A 12,765-nucleotide genomic window follows, 5' to 3' on the forward strand; every position below is an offset into this window, starting at 1 on the left:
GATCTGCCCCGAGGCTGGATAATTATGAGTGGCAGGGTGTGTGGGGTAGTATGGGCAACTACCTAGGACAGTGGGCACCTCCAATGTTTTGGAACTTTACCCCTGAACAAGTGGAGAATCCGGAAGAAGTAGTAAAATATTTGGAAAAACTATGCCGTCAACCCAACAATTCCAGAGAGATACAAATCACTGCAATGTGCTGGGGCCTGGCCCATGCCTATCGAGTCCTGTTCAACACCACTCAGGACCCTTAAGGGGAAGAGAAGGTCTCTGGGTCGAAGAACAAGGCGACAGGCACTGTGGTCACACAAACCTCAGCGACGGGCACTGCAGTCCCTCTAGCCCCGGTGATGGGCACTGCAGCTACCCAAACCTCTGCAAGCGGTACTGCAATTGAACCAGTGGACCAACCCGCACCAGTATCAGTTGCCCCCTGTGACGGTCTGACAAATTATAGTCAATGTCTCAAACATTCGTTAAAGAACTTTGGTGGAGAAAACGGCCTCTGTAAAAACGCTGGAGTTTTGTGAACAGGACAATGTGGCCGGAGGAGAGAGCCCCACGGAGGGTGGGACCGCACTTCTCCAAAGCCGCAATTCCTTATCTTAAGTGACCAGGAGAAGGAGCACAGCATATGCACCTGGAGGAGGAGGCCCCATGGAAGACGGGACTGTGCTTCTATCTTAAGCAGTCATGCCAGCAGGAAAAGAGAGGCAGCTCCACAATGAACCCCCCACCAAAGCTCACCGACCGATTCCAGAGAACCCCGGGAATGGGAACTGTGCATGTCGAGACCATCAACTAACACACTATAAAAGAAGGGAGAATGAGTTCTCAGGGCACGCCCTCCGGAACTGGATCTCTACGCTGGCTGGACCAACGCTGGACCCAGGACTGGTGAAACGCTTTTCTTCTCTTTCTTTCTTTCTTTCTCTCATTTTCTCTCTCCCTCTTTTCCTTCTCTCTTTTCCACAGTCCCTACACCTCATCCTTTTAAACATAAACCATTGACCAAGTCTGAGACTAGGAGTGGATCTAGCCACCCCTGGGCTCCTCTTTGAGAAGGAGTCCAGAAAGCAAGGGGGTCTGCTCTGAACCTCGTGACTCAACGGGAGGGCTCTCCTGATACAGTTTCATGTTCCTTTTTCCATTTCTTTTTCTACACGTCCCTTCTCTTTTCAAACAGCAGCTTAATGACATGTTGCAAGGTTCATATTGATAAGTTCACTTGTACTTGGGCAAGGTTAGCTAGGTTGAATAAATGTTGATTGTTCTTTGAACTCCCCTGGTGTCGTTTCACCTTAATTCTGACAAAGGAAATCCACGAACCTGAGTCGCTCCAAATTTGGGACATGACACCCCCATACAGAAGAAGAAATATACAAAAAAATCAGTTCGCTTAGCGAAAGAGGAAGATGAGCCAGGGTCATCACAGGAACAGGAGGAAGAGGCAGAACCAGAGGTAATCACCTGATCCCTATCCCTGAGTGAGCTGTGGGATATGTGAAAAGATTTTGGCCGCCATATAGGTGAGCATATTATCACCTGGCTCCTCCGATGCTGGGACAATGGGGCTAATAGCTTGGAATTAGAAGGTAGGGAAGCCAAGCAGCTGGGATCGCTTGCCAGGGAAGGTGGCATTGACAAGGCAATTGGAAAAGGGACACAAGCCCTCAGCCTCTGGAGGCGACTCCTGTCAAGCATGAAGGAAAAGAAGCTCTTTAAGGAAGATGTTATATGTCAATCAAGCAAGTGGACCACCATGGAGAGAGGTATCCAATATCTGAGGGAATTAGCCATGCTAGAGACGATTCATTATGACCCAGACAATGCACAATTACCCAGACATCCAGATGAAGTCCCATGCACACAACCCATGTGGCGGAAGTTTGTACGGAGCGCACCATCGTCCTATGCCAACTCACTGGCAATAATGACCTGGAAAGATGAAGAGGCACCGACGGTGGATGAAGTGGCTGGCCAACTCTGGCAATACAAAGAAAATCTCTCTTCTTCCCTACAAGCCTGCATTTCGGCTGTGGAGAAGCTGTCACAGAATTTCCAGCAATTCAAAGAGGAGATGTCCTATTCCCCACCTGTAAGGACCAATGTCTCAGCTCTTAGGAGTGAGCGTTCCCCTGCCCAAGTGACAGAATATAGAAGGTACACACCGTGAGGTGCCCTGTGGTTTTACCTATGTGATCATGGAGAGGACATGAGGAAATGGGATAGAAAACCTACCTCGGTCCTAGATGCACAGGTACGTAAGTTGCGAGGGAAAACCACCACAAAAGGGGATTCTCCCAGGAAAAATGCTGCTCCATTTCCAAACAGAGTAGAAGGGCTGATCTTATTTCTGATCCTCTTGAAGGGACTTCTGAGCCAATTTTACGAGAAGTGAGTACTGGACACTCTAATCAGAATTAGAGGGGCCCTGCCTCCAGCCAGGTGGAGGAAAGGGATAACCGGGTCTATTGGACTGTGTGGATTCAATGGCCTGGTGAGACAAGGGGAGTCAAAAGAATCTCAGTAGACATAATAAAGGGGGATGAGAGATGATGTTTAGCGCTTACATTGTTGAAATTAGCTGAGGCAAAGACAGTCTTTGATAAGAAGAGCTGGTCCCAAGGACCAGCCAATGAGGCAGAGACAGTTCCTGATAAGAAGCAGGAGCAGGGCCCAAGAGCCAGCTAAGACCGGTCTTGCAGCTTGGGTGAATACCAAGAAACCACTGAGCCTGCGCAAGAAAAAAGGTTACTAGCGGTGATGAAGAGGAGTCATCTATCTTCATCTCTGCGACCACCAGACGACCACCATAAAGAGGCACTGCACAAGCGCAGTTGAGAGGAGACTATGGAAATGACCTCTCGGAGCTAATTTTAATATGGAGCGGGGATAGGTCATGCCTATGTATAGGCGTATTGTGAATATGTAACACTTGACTGTATAAACTTGAGACAAACTGCCAAGTCGGGTGCACATGACTTTGGTGGGACTACCCCCTGTGCTGCCCAGCGCTGAATGAACATACCTACTTTACAATCTCACTGATTGTGGAGTCTGTTTCCGCACGTCAGTTTGGCGAGCCAGCCAGGAGACTCTCTGCTCGGCTGCGGGACCGACTGTGGAGCGGACGCCCCTAGGCGCGCCCCGAGCACTTTCCTCGGAGGAGCCTCCGCTGCCAGCTGCTCACCGTGGGAGCAGACAACAACCTCCTGAAGCCGCGGACCAAACGGTATGTGTCACAAAGGTAGCCTGTAGAAATACGGCCGGGGCAGCTGGTAAATCGCACAGAGATGTCTGGCGTGCAGTGTAGTCCCCATATGGGAGGAGGGTACCCTGTATGGTAACAAGGGGGGGATTTGCTGACTGATAGAGCGGCCGCTAGCGATCTTGGGGGTAGATCGAGCAAATCCGGGGTGACTGCTGCATCCCAGTATCGGGAGCCAGGACGGACCTGTCGATGACTGGTATATAAGAGGCAGGAGAAGGGTAAGCGCACCCCCTTGCAATTGCGCTTGGTTTATGGGGTAAGAGGACCCCCTCGCAATTGCGCTTGGTTTATTTTTGCAGCTGCTGCAAGGTTGTCAACTGGAGCGATGATTGTATGATGTGAATGTTTGGAAATTTAATGTTAAAGATTTTGTGTGGGTGTGTGGAAATGATATGTTGAAATTTATAGGTGTATGTATGTTTGTTAATGTGTGAATGTCTTTACGTATTAATAGAGGTGATTCCCTGCTTTGTATGTGGGCTTGTAACTGGACTATATAGTAATTAGCATCCGGCTTGGGTTTTGTTGAAGTGTAAATCTTGTGGGAGAAGGTGGTACTGTACATCTAGCAGACGGAAACTAGACTGCCTTGAGTGTTTTCCCCAAATTCCACACTTTTATGATTGGGAAAGAGTTCACTAAGAATCCGAAATAGTGAGATTGGTGTGTAAAGGAAAATTTAATTCCAGAAATTTGGGATGTGTGGGAGGGAAACGGAGGGAAGACTATAAAGAAGTGTAAGGAACGATTTTCATGGAAGCTTATTAAAAGGAGAAGCCAAAATCAAACTTAAGAATCATTAGGAGGAGTATTAAAATGGGAAACAATCAAGGAGGAGTATTGAGGAAGAGTCCTCTGGGTTGTGTAATTGCCCACTGGAAAGATATTGTTGGGACCGGAGGTACGGAAAGTAAAAAGAACCTTATTAAATACTGCAATCAATGGCGGCCGTTGTATAAGTTAGAAGGTGATGCTAAGTGGCCGCTTAATGGGTCAATAGATTATAATACTCTATTACAACTAATGCTGTTTTTAAGGAGAGAAGGAAAATGGGATGAGGTTTCGTATGCAGACATGTTTTTCACCCTCCGAAATCATCCGGAGTGGCAAAGGGACTGTGGAATGGTATCCCCACAGGACCCCATGGTGCTTGCACTTGAGCGAGAGAACAACAAGGAGCTTAGAGGTAAACTGCGGCGGTGTCGTTCGGCATGTAGTATTGGACAAAGATGTACAAAGACAAATAAAATCCATCAGGCACCAGAACAAGATCTAATTGATTTGTTTAAGCCTCCCCCTCGACCACAGGAACAGGATGCAGACTCGGATAGAACTCCAACCCCCCCGAACAGCCCTGCATCTTCCCGTACTAGGAAGAAAACTACCTCAACAGCTTTACAAGCACCTCTCCGAGAGGCGGTGGGGCCGGATGGTGGGACGATGTTAATCAAAGTACCCTTTTCTACTGCTGACCTAGGGGAATGGAAAAAGGTTGCAAAAGATTATAGGAGAGATCCGATAGGTGTAACTAAGCATTTCCAATTTATTGTAAAACAGCATAACCCTGATTGGGAGGATATACAGCTATTATTGGAATGTATGACTGAGAGAAACAGCTGATTTTAAAAACAGCAGGGAACCTAGCTGAAGATCATTATAAGATTACAGGAGGGGACATTAAGGAATATTTCCCTCTCCAAGACCCAAAGTGGGATGTTAATAGATCTGCACATATGGAAAGATTGCAGGGGTATCAGGATTGGATTACAAAAGGAATGGAGAGAGCAATCCCCAAAACTATAAATTGGTCAGCTTTATATGCAGTTAAACAGAGTCCTTCCGAGTCTCCATCTGAATTCCTGGATCGATTGAGGGATGTAATGCGCCGCAGCACACCGCTGGATCCTGGGTCAGAGGTAGGAATACAACAATTAGTCTCCCTGGTTTTGGGTCAATCTACAGGGGATATAAGGCGCAAACTTCAGAAATTACGGCCTACAGAGGGTAGGAATTTAGAAATATTATTGGATGAAGCATGGAGAGTATTTAGTAACAGAGAGGAAGGATATAGGCAGGGGCAAAGGAAATTAATGGCTGTTATCCAGGAAGAAAGAGGAAGAGGGCCTAGACGAGACTTGCCCCGACTGGGCAAGGATCAATGCGCTTTGTGTAAGAAATTCGGTCATTGGAAAAAGGAATGCCCAAGGAACAAGAAGGAGGATCAGAGGGCTCAAACAGGAAGAACGGTAGCCCATGTGAAGGGAGATTGACGGGAACCTGGGGAATCTACCCTAGCGGATCCACTGGTTATAGTTAAGCTAGGGAAAACACAACAAGAGGTAGAATTTTTGGTAGATACGGGGGCAACATACTCGGTTCTGAATCAAGCTTTGATGCCCCTGGGAGATGATTATGTCATGGTGAAAGGAGCGACTGGCCAAAGTGAAAAGGCATATTTTTGTAAACCTTTAGAATATAAATTAGGAAAACAGTGGGGCATTAATAAATTTTTATATATGCCCAACTCCCCAAAGGCACTTTTGGGAAGGGACTTGTTGGAACAATTGGGAGCAAAAATTGTATTTGAAAAGGGAGAAATTACTCTGGAGGTAAAAGATCAGCAATATATTCAAATATTGAGCCTAACCTTAACCAGTCTCCCCCTAGAAGGAAGCATTAACGAGGACATCTTAAACCAAGTGTACCCAGGGGTATGGGCTACTGATGCACCTGGAAGAGCGAAAAGTGCTCCACCTGTTGAAGTTAGGATCAAGGAAGGCCAAAAGCCAGTAAGAATTAAACAATATCCCCTAAAGAAGGAAGACAGAGAAGGAATCCGGCCGGTGATAGAAAAATTTTTGCAGTTGGGATTATTAAAAGAGTGTGAGTCTGAATTCAATACCCCTATATTACCTGTTCGGAAGCCCGATGGGTCATATCGGGTGGTCCAAGACTTACGGGCGGTGAATAAGATAACTGAAGATCTTTACCCAGTAGTGGCGAACCCATATACCCTGTTGACCGTATTAACACCTGAATTGACTTGGTTTACTGTCTTAGATTTGAAGGATGCTTTCTTTTGCCTCCCTCTACATGAAGCCAGCCAAAAATTATTTGCATTTGAATGGGAAAATCCCAAGAGTGGTCGAAAGACCCAGCTCACTTGGACGGTGTTGCCACAAGGATTTAAGAATAGTCCTACCATTTTCGGCAATCAGCTTGCGAAAGACTTAGAATCCTGGGAAGCCCCGTCTGAGGAAGGGAAGCTGTTGCAGTATGTGGATGATATCCCGATCGCCACCAAAACAGAGAAAGATTGTATGACATGGATAGTGAGTCTGCTGAATTTCCTGGGACTCCAGGGGTACCAGGTATCCAAGGCGGCGGCACAGGTAATGCAACGCAAAGTGAATTATTTGGGCTATGAAATTAGTGCGGGACAAAGAACTTTGGGACAGGCCTGTAAAGAGGCAATATGCCAAACTCGGAGACCTCAGACAGTAAAAGAGTTACGGTCTTTTCTTGGAACGACGGGGTGGTGCCGATTGTGGATCTATAATTATGGATTGCTTGTTAAACCACTGTATGCACTGACAGCCACTGAGCAGAAACACCTTGAGTGGAACAAGGAGACCAAACGAGCCTTTGAGCTACTGAAAAAGGCTTTGATGTTGGCCCCGGCCTTAGGACTCCCAGATGTAAGCCGTTTCTTCTTTACTCCCACGAGAAGCAGGGCATTGCCCTTGGAATATTAGCACAAAACCTGGGTCCATATCGACGGGCAGTTGCCTACCTCTCTAAGCAGTTAGACACAACTGCAAAAGGTTGGCCTGGATGCCTGCGGGCAGTTGCGGCTGTGATATTGAATATACAGGAAGCCCGAAAGTTTACTCTGGGCCAGAAAATGACTGTTTTGGTGTCTCACACAGTATCAGCAGTACTGGAAGCGAAAGGTGGACATTGGCTCTCTCCGCAAAGATTCCTGAGATATCAAGCTATATTGGTAGAGCAGGATGATGTGGAAATTGTAGTCACTAACATTGTCAACCCAGCTTCTTTTCTCAGCGGGAACACAGGAGAACCGGTACATCATGACTGTTTGGAAACCATCGAAGCAACATACGCAAGCCGCCCAGACCTGAAAGACAGCCCCATGGAAAACGGGGAAACTTGGTTCACAGACGGAAGCAGTTACATCCTAAATGGTAATCGACATGCGGGATACGCCGTCACCACCAGCCAAGAGGTAATAGAATCAGGGGCTTTGCCTATGAACACCTCCGCACAGAAGGCAGAAATAATTGCTCTAACCTGCGCCCTGGAATTGGCCCAGGGCAAAGTTGTGAACATTTATACAGACTCAAAATATGCCTTTGGAGTTGTACACGCACATGGAGCAATTTGGAAGGAGAGGGGACTATTGAGTTCTCAAGGGAAAAATATCAAACACGCAGAAGAAATTCTGAAGTTACTGGAAGCTGTCCAGCTCCCTAAGAAAGTAGCGATTATGCATATCAAGGCACACCAGAAAGTGAGCTCAGATTTGGAAAGAGGGAATGAGCTGGCGGACAGAGAGGCAAAACAAGTGGCCAAAACAAAGGTAAAAACAGAAGGGGCCTTAATTCCTGATAGGCAGATTTCCCTAGAAGGTAAGCCAGAATATACCAGGGAAGATCAGAAGCTCATTACAGATTTAGAAGGGTCATATAATGAAGAGGGGTGGGCTCATACCCCACAAGGAAAGCTTATCATTCCCTCTTGCTTATTATGGCATTTGATACGGGAGGAACATAGGAAAAGACATTGGGGGACAGAGGCTCTGTATAATCATTTGATAAGAGAAATTGTGGCTAGAAATTTATATACCATGGTGAGACAGGTGACTCAACAGTGTGATCTTTGCCTCCAGACTAATCCTAAGAATACCCCCAAGGCGGAAATGGGCCAGATTGGAAAAGGGAATGGGCCTGGACAACAATGGCAAATTGATTTTACAGAACTTCCAAGAAAAGGGGGGTATCGATATTTATTGGTATTAACTGATACCTTTTCAGGTTGGCCAGAAGCATTCCCAACAAGAATGGCTAAAGCTCGGGAGGTAACTAAAATACTGGTGCAAGAGATAATACCACGTTTTGGGGTTCCAGCAACCATATCCTCTGACAGAGGACCACATTTTGTCTCAAAAATAGTACAACAAATTAGCCGCCATTTGGGTATAGATTGGCAGCTTCATACTCCATATCACCCCCAGTCGAGTGGTCAAGTGGAAAAAATGAACCACTTAATCAAACAGCAAATTGTGAAATTAGGACAAGAAGCAAATTTGACATGGCCTCAGTCTCTCCCTTTAGCCCTTCTGCGTATACGAACAAGACCAAGGGCGAAAGAAGGACTGAGCCCCTTTGAAATTCTGTATGGACAACCCTATGGGATACGGAGAGGGGTGTCTGTACAAGCAGGGGATGAAATTATGACTTCTTACATGGTAGCATTAGGTAAGCAACTTAATAAAATCAGAAAGCATGTGGTAGGGACTCGAGGGAGAGGTTTGGATGGGCCTGTACATAATATACAACCAGGAGATTATGTGTATATAAAGTCTCTTACAGAAAAAACTCTGGAGCCGCAGTGGGAAGGACCATTTCAAGTATTACTTACCTCCTTCACCGCGAATAGGATCAAGGAACATAGCGCCTGGATCCATCACACTAGGGTGAAGGCGGCACCCAAAGGACAATGGACTTCACAAGAAAAGGGACCTTTGAAGCTCAAATTTGTAAGACATTGATTCTCATGCTCCTGAGCTGGACCTTGCCTAAGGGGCAGGCTTGGGATCGAAATACTTATTTAAATATGACAGAGAGTATCTCGAAAGTACTAAATTTATCAGATTGTTGGGTATGTAATCCCCTTCCTCAGGGGAACATGGAACTCCCCTTTTTAGGAGTCCCAACCACAAATTGGACATCTCTTATTAAAGACGGGCCAGACAGGAATGGATTATGCCTTTATGGAAAGGGAAATACCCAGCGGGGACCCAGCTTTGATCTGGAGGTACCTGACCCTAAAGAGGTCTTAATTACTGGCTGTTGCTTAAATATTACTGATAATATTTGGGGAGACATGGATAATTGTAGCCTTGCGGAAAATCTGGGAACTTTTGATAAAGGAAAATTAGAACGTCTTGGACTGAACTTAACTATCAGTTTCTATTATATCCGGAAACCAAAGAGGGGGCCAGAAAAGAAGGGGTGAGAACAAGACAGAAGGGAGACACATCTCGGTCCAAGATGCAACACAGGGCCCGGATACTGGTGGCTCTGTGGGGATGGCAAGGCCAGAAAGAGTTTACCCCAGAACTGGAAGGGACACTGTGTTCGGGGGTACCTTGCACCTCAGATCAGTATATTCGAGGGAGCTTCGCCTCCCCGAGGGTTTTTGAGAACACCTTGGCTCCGTGTAAAACGGACTGAAAACCCACTAATTATTCGAGGTACTAGGTACCATAGTTTTGTCCGATGGTTAATCCCCTCTTTAGGGGTAAGTAAGTGAGTTGGAGAAAGCTATCGTGAATATATCTGCTACATTAGAGGTTATAGAAAATGCTACAATTGATGCAATTCGAGGGCTGCAACTGGAAATACAATCCCTAAGTAAAGTAGTACTCCAAAATAGAATGGGATTGGACATGCTTATAGCAAAAGAAGTGGGCTTATGTGTAGTTATAAACCAAACTTGCTGTACCTATATCAATCAAAACCAACGAACTGAAACAGATCTTGAAGAGATATGGGAAAAGACTAAAATACTACATGAAGCTTCCCAAGATGACACTTCTTGGGGCTTGACAGGCATATTAGAAAAATTAACCTCCTGGTTGCCAAATTTGGCATGGTTGAAGCAATTGTTTGTCACTATAATAATCATCATTCTCTTGTCTGTGGTCCTTTGCATAGTGGTTCGATGTGGCTTTTTGTGCTGTAAGAGTACAGGAGACTCTTACAGTGAATGGAAAAAGAATCAGTTACAACAAAAACTCGAGACCAACAAATACTTTGAGAGGATGCTAGATAGGGAAACAATGTATTAGAAGTACTAGGATTAGATATAGTAAAAGAATTTACTATTTTCTAGAAAAGGGGGGACTGAGACAAGGGGAGTCAAAAGAATCTCAGTAGACATAATAAAGGGGGATGAGAGATGATGTTTAGCGCTTACATTGTTGAAATTAGCTGAGGCAAAGACAGTCTTTGATAAGAAGAGCTGGTCCCAAGGACCAGCCAATGAGGCAGAGACAGTTCCTGATAAGAAGCAGGAGCAGGGCCCAAGAGCCAGCTAAGACCGGTCTTGCGGCTTGGGTGAATACCAAGAAACCACTGAGCCTGCGCAAGAAAAAAGGTTACTAGCGGTGACGAAGAGGAGTCATCTATCTTCATCTCTGCGACCACCAGACGACCACCATAAAGAGGCACTGCACAAGCGCAGTTGAGAGGAGACTATGGAAATGACCTCTCGGAGCTAATTTTAATATGAAGCGGGGATAGGTCATGCCTATGTATAGGCGTATTGTGAATATGTAACACTTGACTGTATAAACTTGAGACAAACTGCCAAGTCGGGTGCACACGACTTTGGTGGGACTACCCCCCGTGCTGCCCAGCGCTGAATGAACATACCTACTTTACAATCTCACTGATTGTGGAGTCTGTTTTCCGCACGTCACTGGCACGTTAGACCCACAGGAGTACAAGGCTCTAGTAGACACCGGCACACAGTGCACTCTAATGCCATCAAGTTATAAAGGGGCAGAACCCATCTGTATTTCTGGTGTGACAGGGGGATCCCAAGACTTAACTGTATGGGAGGCTAAAGTAAGCCTAACTGGGAATGAATGGCAGAAACACCCCATTGTGACTGGTCCAGAGGCTCCGTGCATCCTTGGCATAGACTATCTCAGGAGAGGGTGTTTCAGGGACCCGAAGGGGTATCGATGGGCTTTTGGTATAGCTGCCTTGGAGACAGAGGGCACTGAACAGCTGTCTACCCTGCCTGGTCTCTCTCAAGACCCTTCGATTGTGGGGTTGCTGAAGGTTGAACAACAGGTGCCAAACGTTACCACAGCGGTGCACCAGCAGCAATATCGCACCAACCGAGACTCCCTGATTCCCATCCACAAGTTGATTTGCCAACTGGAGAGCCAAGGAGTGATCAGTAAAACTCGCTCACCCTTTAATAGTGCCATACGGCCAGTGCGAAAGCCTAACAGGGAGTGGAGGCTAACAGTTGACTATCGCGGCCTGAATGAAGTTACGCCACCGCTGAGTGCTGCCGTTCCAGATATGCTAGAACTTCAATACGAACTAGAGTCAAAGGCAGCCAAGTGGTATGCCACAATGGACATTGCTAATGCGTTTTTCTCAATCCCTCTGGCAGCAGAGTGTCGTCCACAATTTTCTTTTACTTGGAGGGGTGTCCAGTACACTTGGAATCGATTGCCCCAGGGGTGGAAACACAGCCCCACCATTTGCCATGGACTAATCCAGACTGCACTGGAAAAAGGTGAAGCTCCGGAACACTTGAAATACATTGATGACATCATCGTATGGGGTGACACAGCAGAAGAAGTTTTTGAGAGAGGGAAGAAAATAATTGAAATCCTTCTGAAAGCCGGTTTTGCCATAAAAGAAAGTGAGGTCAAGGGACCTGCACAGGTGTATTGGTTTTGTGTGGCAAGGTTTTGGTAGCGGGGGGGGTTACAGGGGTGGCTTCTGTGAGAAGCTGCTGGAAGCTTCCCCTGTGTCCAACAGAGCCAATACCAGCCGGCTCTAAGACGGACCCGCCGCCGGCCAAGGCCGAGTCAATCAGTGATAGTGGTAACGCCTCTGTGATAACATTTTTAAGAAGGAAAAAAGTTGGGACGGCGGTATTCGGCAGCCGGAGAGAGGAGTGAGAACATGTAAGAGAAACAACCCTGCGGACACCAAGGTCAGTGCAGAAGGAGGGGGAGGAGATGCTCCAGGCGCCGGAGCAGAGATTCCCCTGCAGCCCGTGGTGAAGACCATGGTGAGGCAGGCTGTCCCCCTGCAGTCCATGGAGGTCCACGGTGGAGCAGATATCCAACTGCAGCCCGTGGAGGACCCCACGCCGGAGCAGGTGGGTTCCCGAAGGAGGCTGTGACCCCGTGGGAACCCCGCGCTGGAGCAGGCTCCTGGCAGGACCTGAGGATCTGTGGAGAGAGAAGCCCACGGAGCAGGTTTGCTGGCAGGACTTGTGACCCCGTGGGGGACCCACGCTGGAGCAGTGTGCTCCTGAAGGACTGCACGCCGTGGAAAGGACCCATGCTGGAGCAGTTCGTGAAGAACTGCAGCCCGTGGGAAGGACCCACGTTGGAGAAGTTCGTGGAGGACTGTCTCCCGTGGGAGGGACCCCACGCTGGAGCAGGGGAAGAGTGTGATGAGTCCTCCCCCTGAGGAGGATGAAGCGGCAGA

At 47.1% G+C, this 12,765-nt stretch overlaps 1 protein-coding gene across 1 annotated transcript; it reads left to right on the top strand.

Moving 5' to 3' along the window:
• Window positions 1–5,288: 5,288 nt before the first annotated feature.
• Window positions 5,289–8,219, top strand: LOC128136211 (uncharacterized). The gene is made up of 3 exons (XM_052775418.1): window positions 5,289–6,157; window positions 6,335–6,606; window positions 7,340–8,219. Exons 1-3 carry the CDS (start codon window positions 5,668–5,670, stop codon window positions 7,367–7,369), a joined length of 792 nt encoding a protein of 263 aa, XP_052631378.1. The 5' UTR covers window positions 5,289–5,667; the 3' UTR covers window positions 7,370–8,219.
• The last annotated feature ends 4,546 nt before the right edge of the window (window positions 8,220–12,765 follow it).

This window comes from Harpia harpyja, chromosome W (assembly GCF_026419915.1).
Source record: "Harpia harpyja isolate bHarHar1 chromosome W, bHarHar1 primary haplotype, whole genome shotgun sequence".
Taxonomy (NCBI): domain Eukaryota; kingdom Metazoa; phylum Chordata; class Aves; order Accipitriformes; family Accipitridae; genus Harpia; species Harpia harpyja.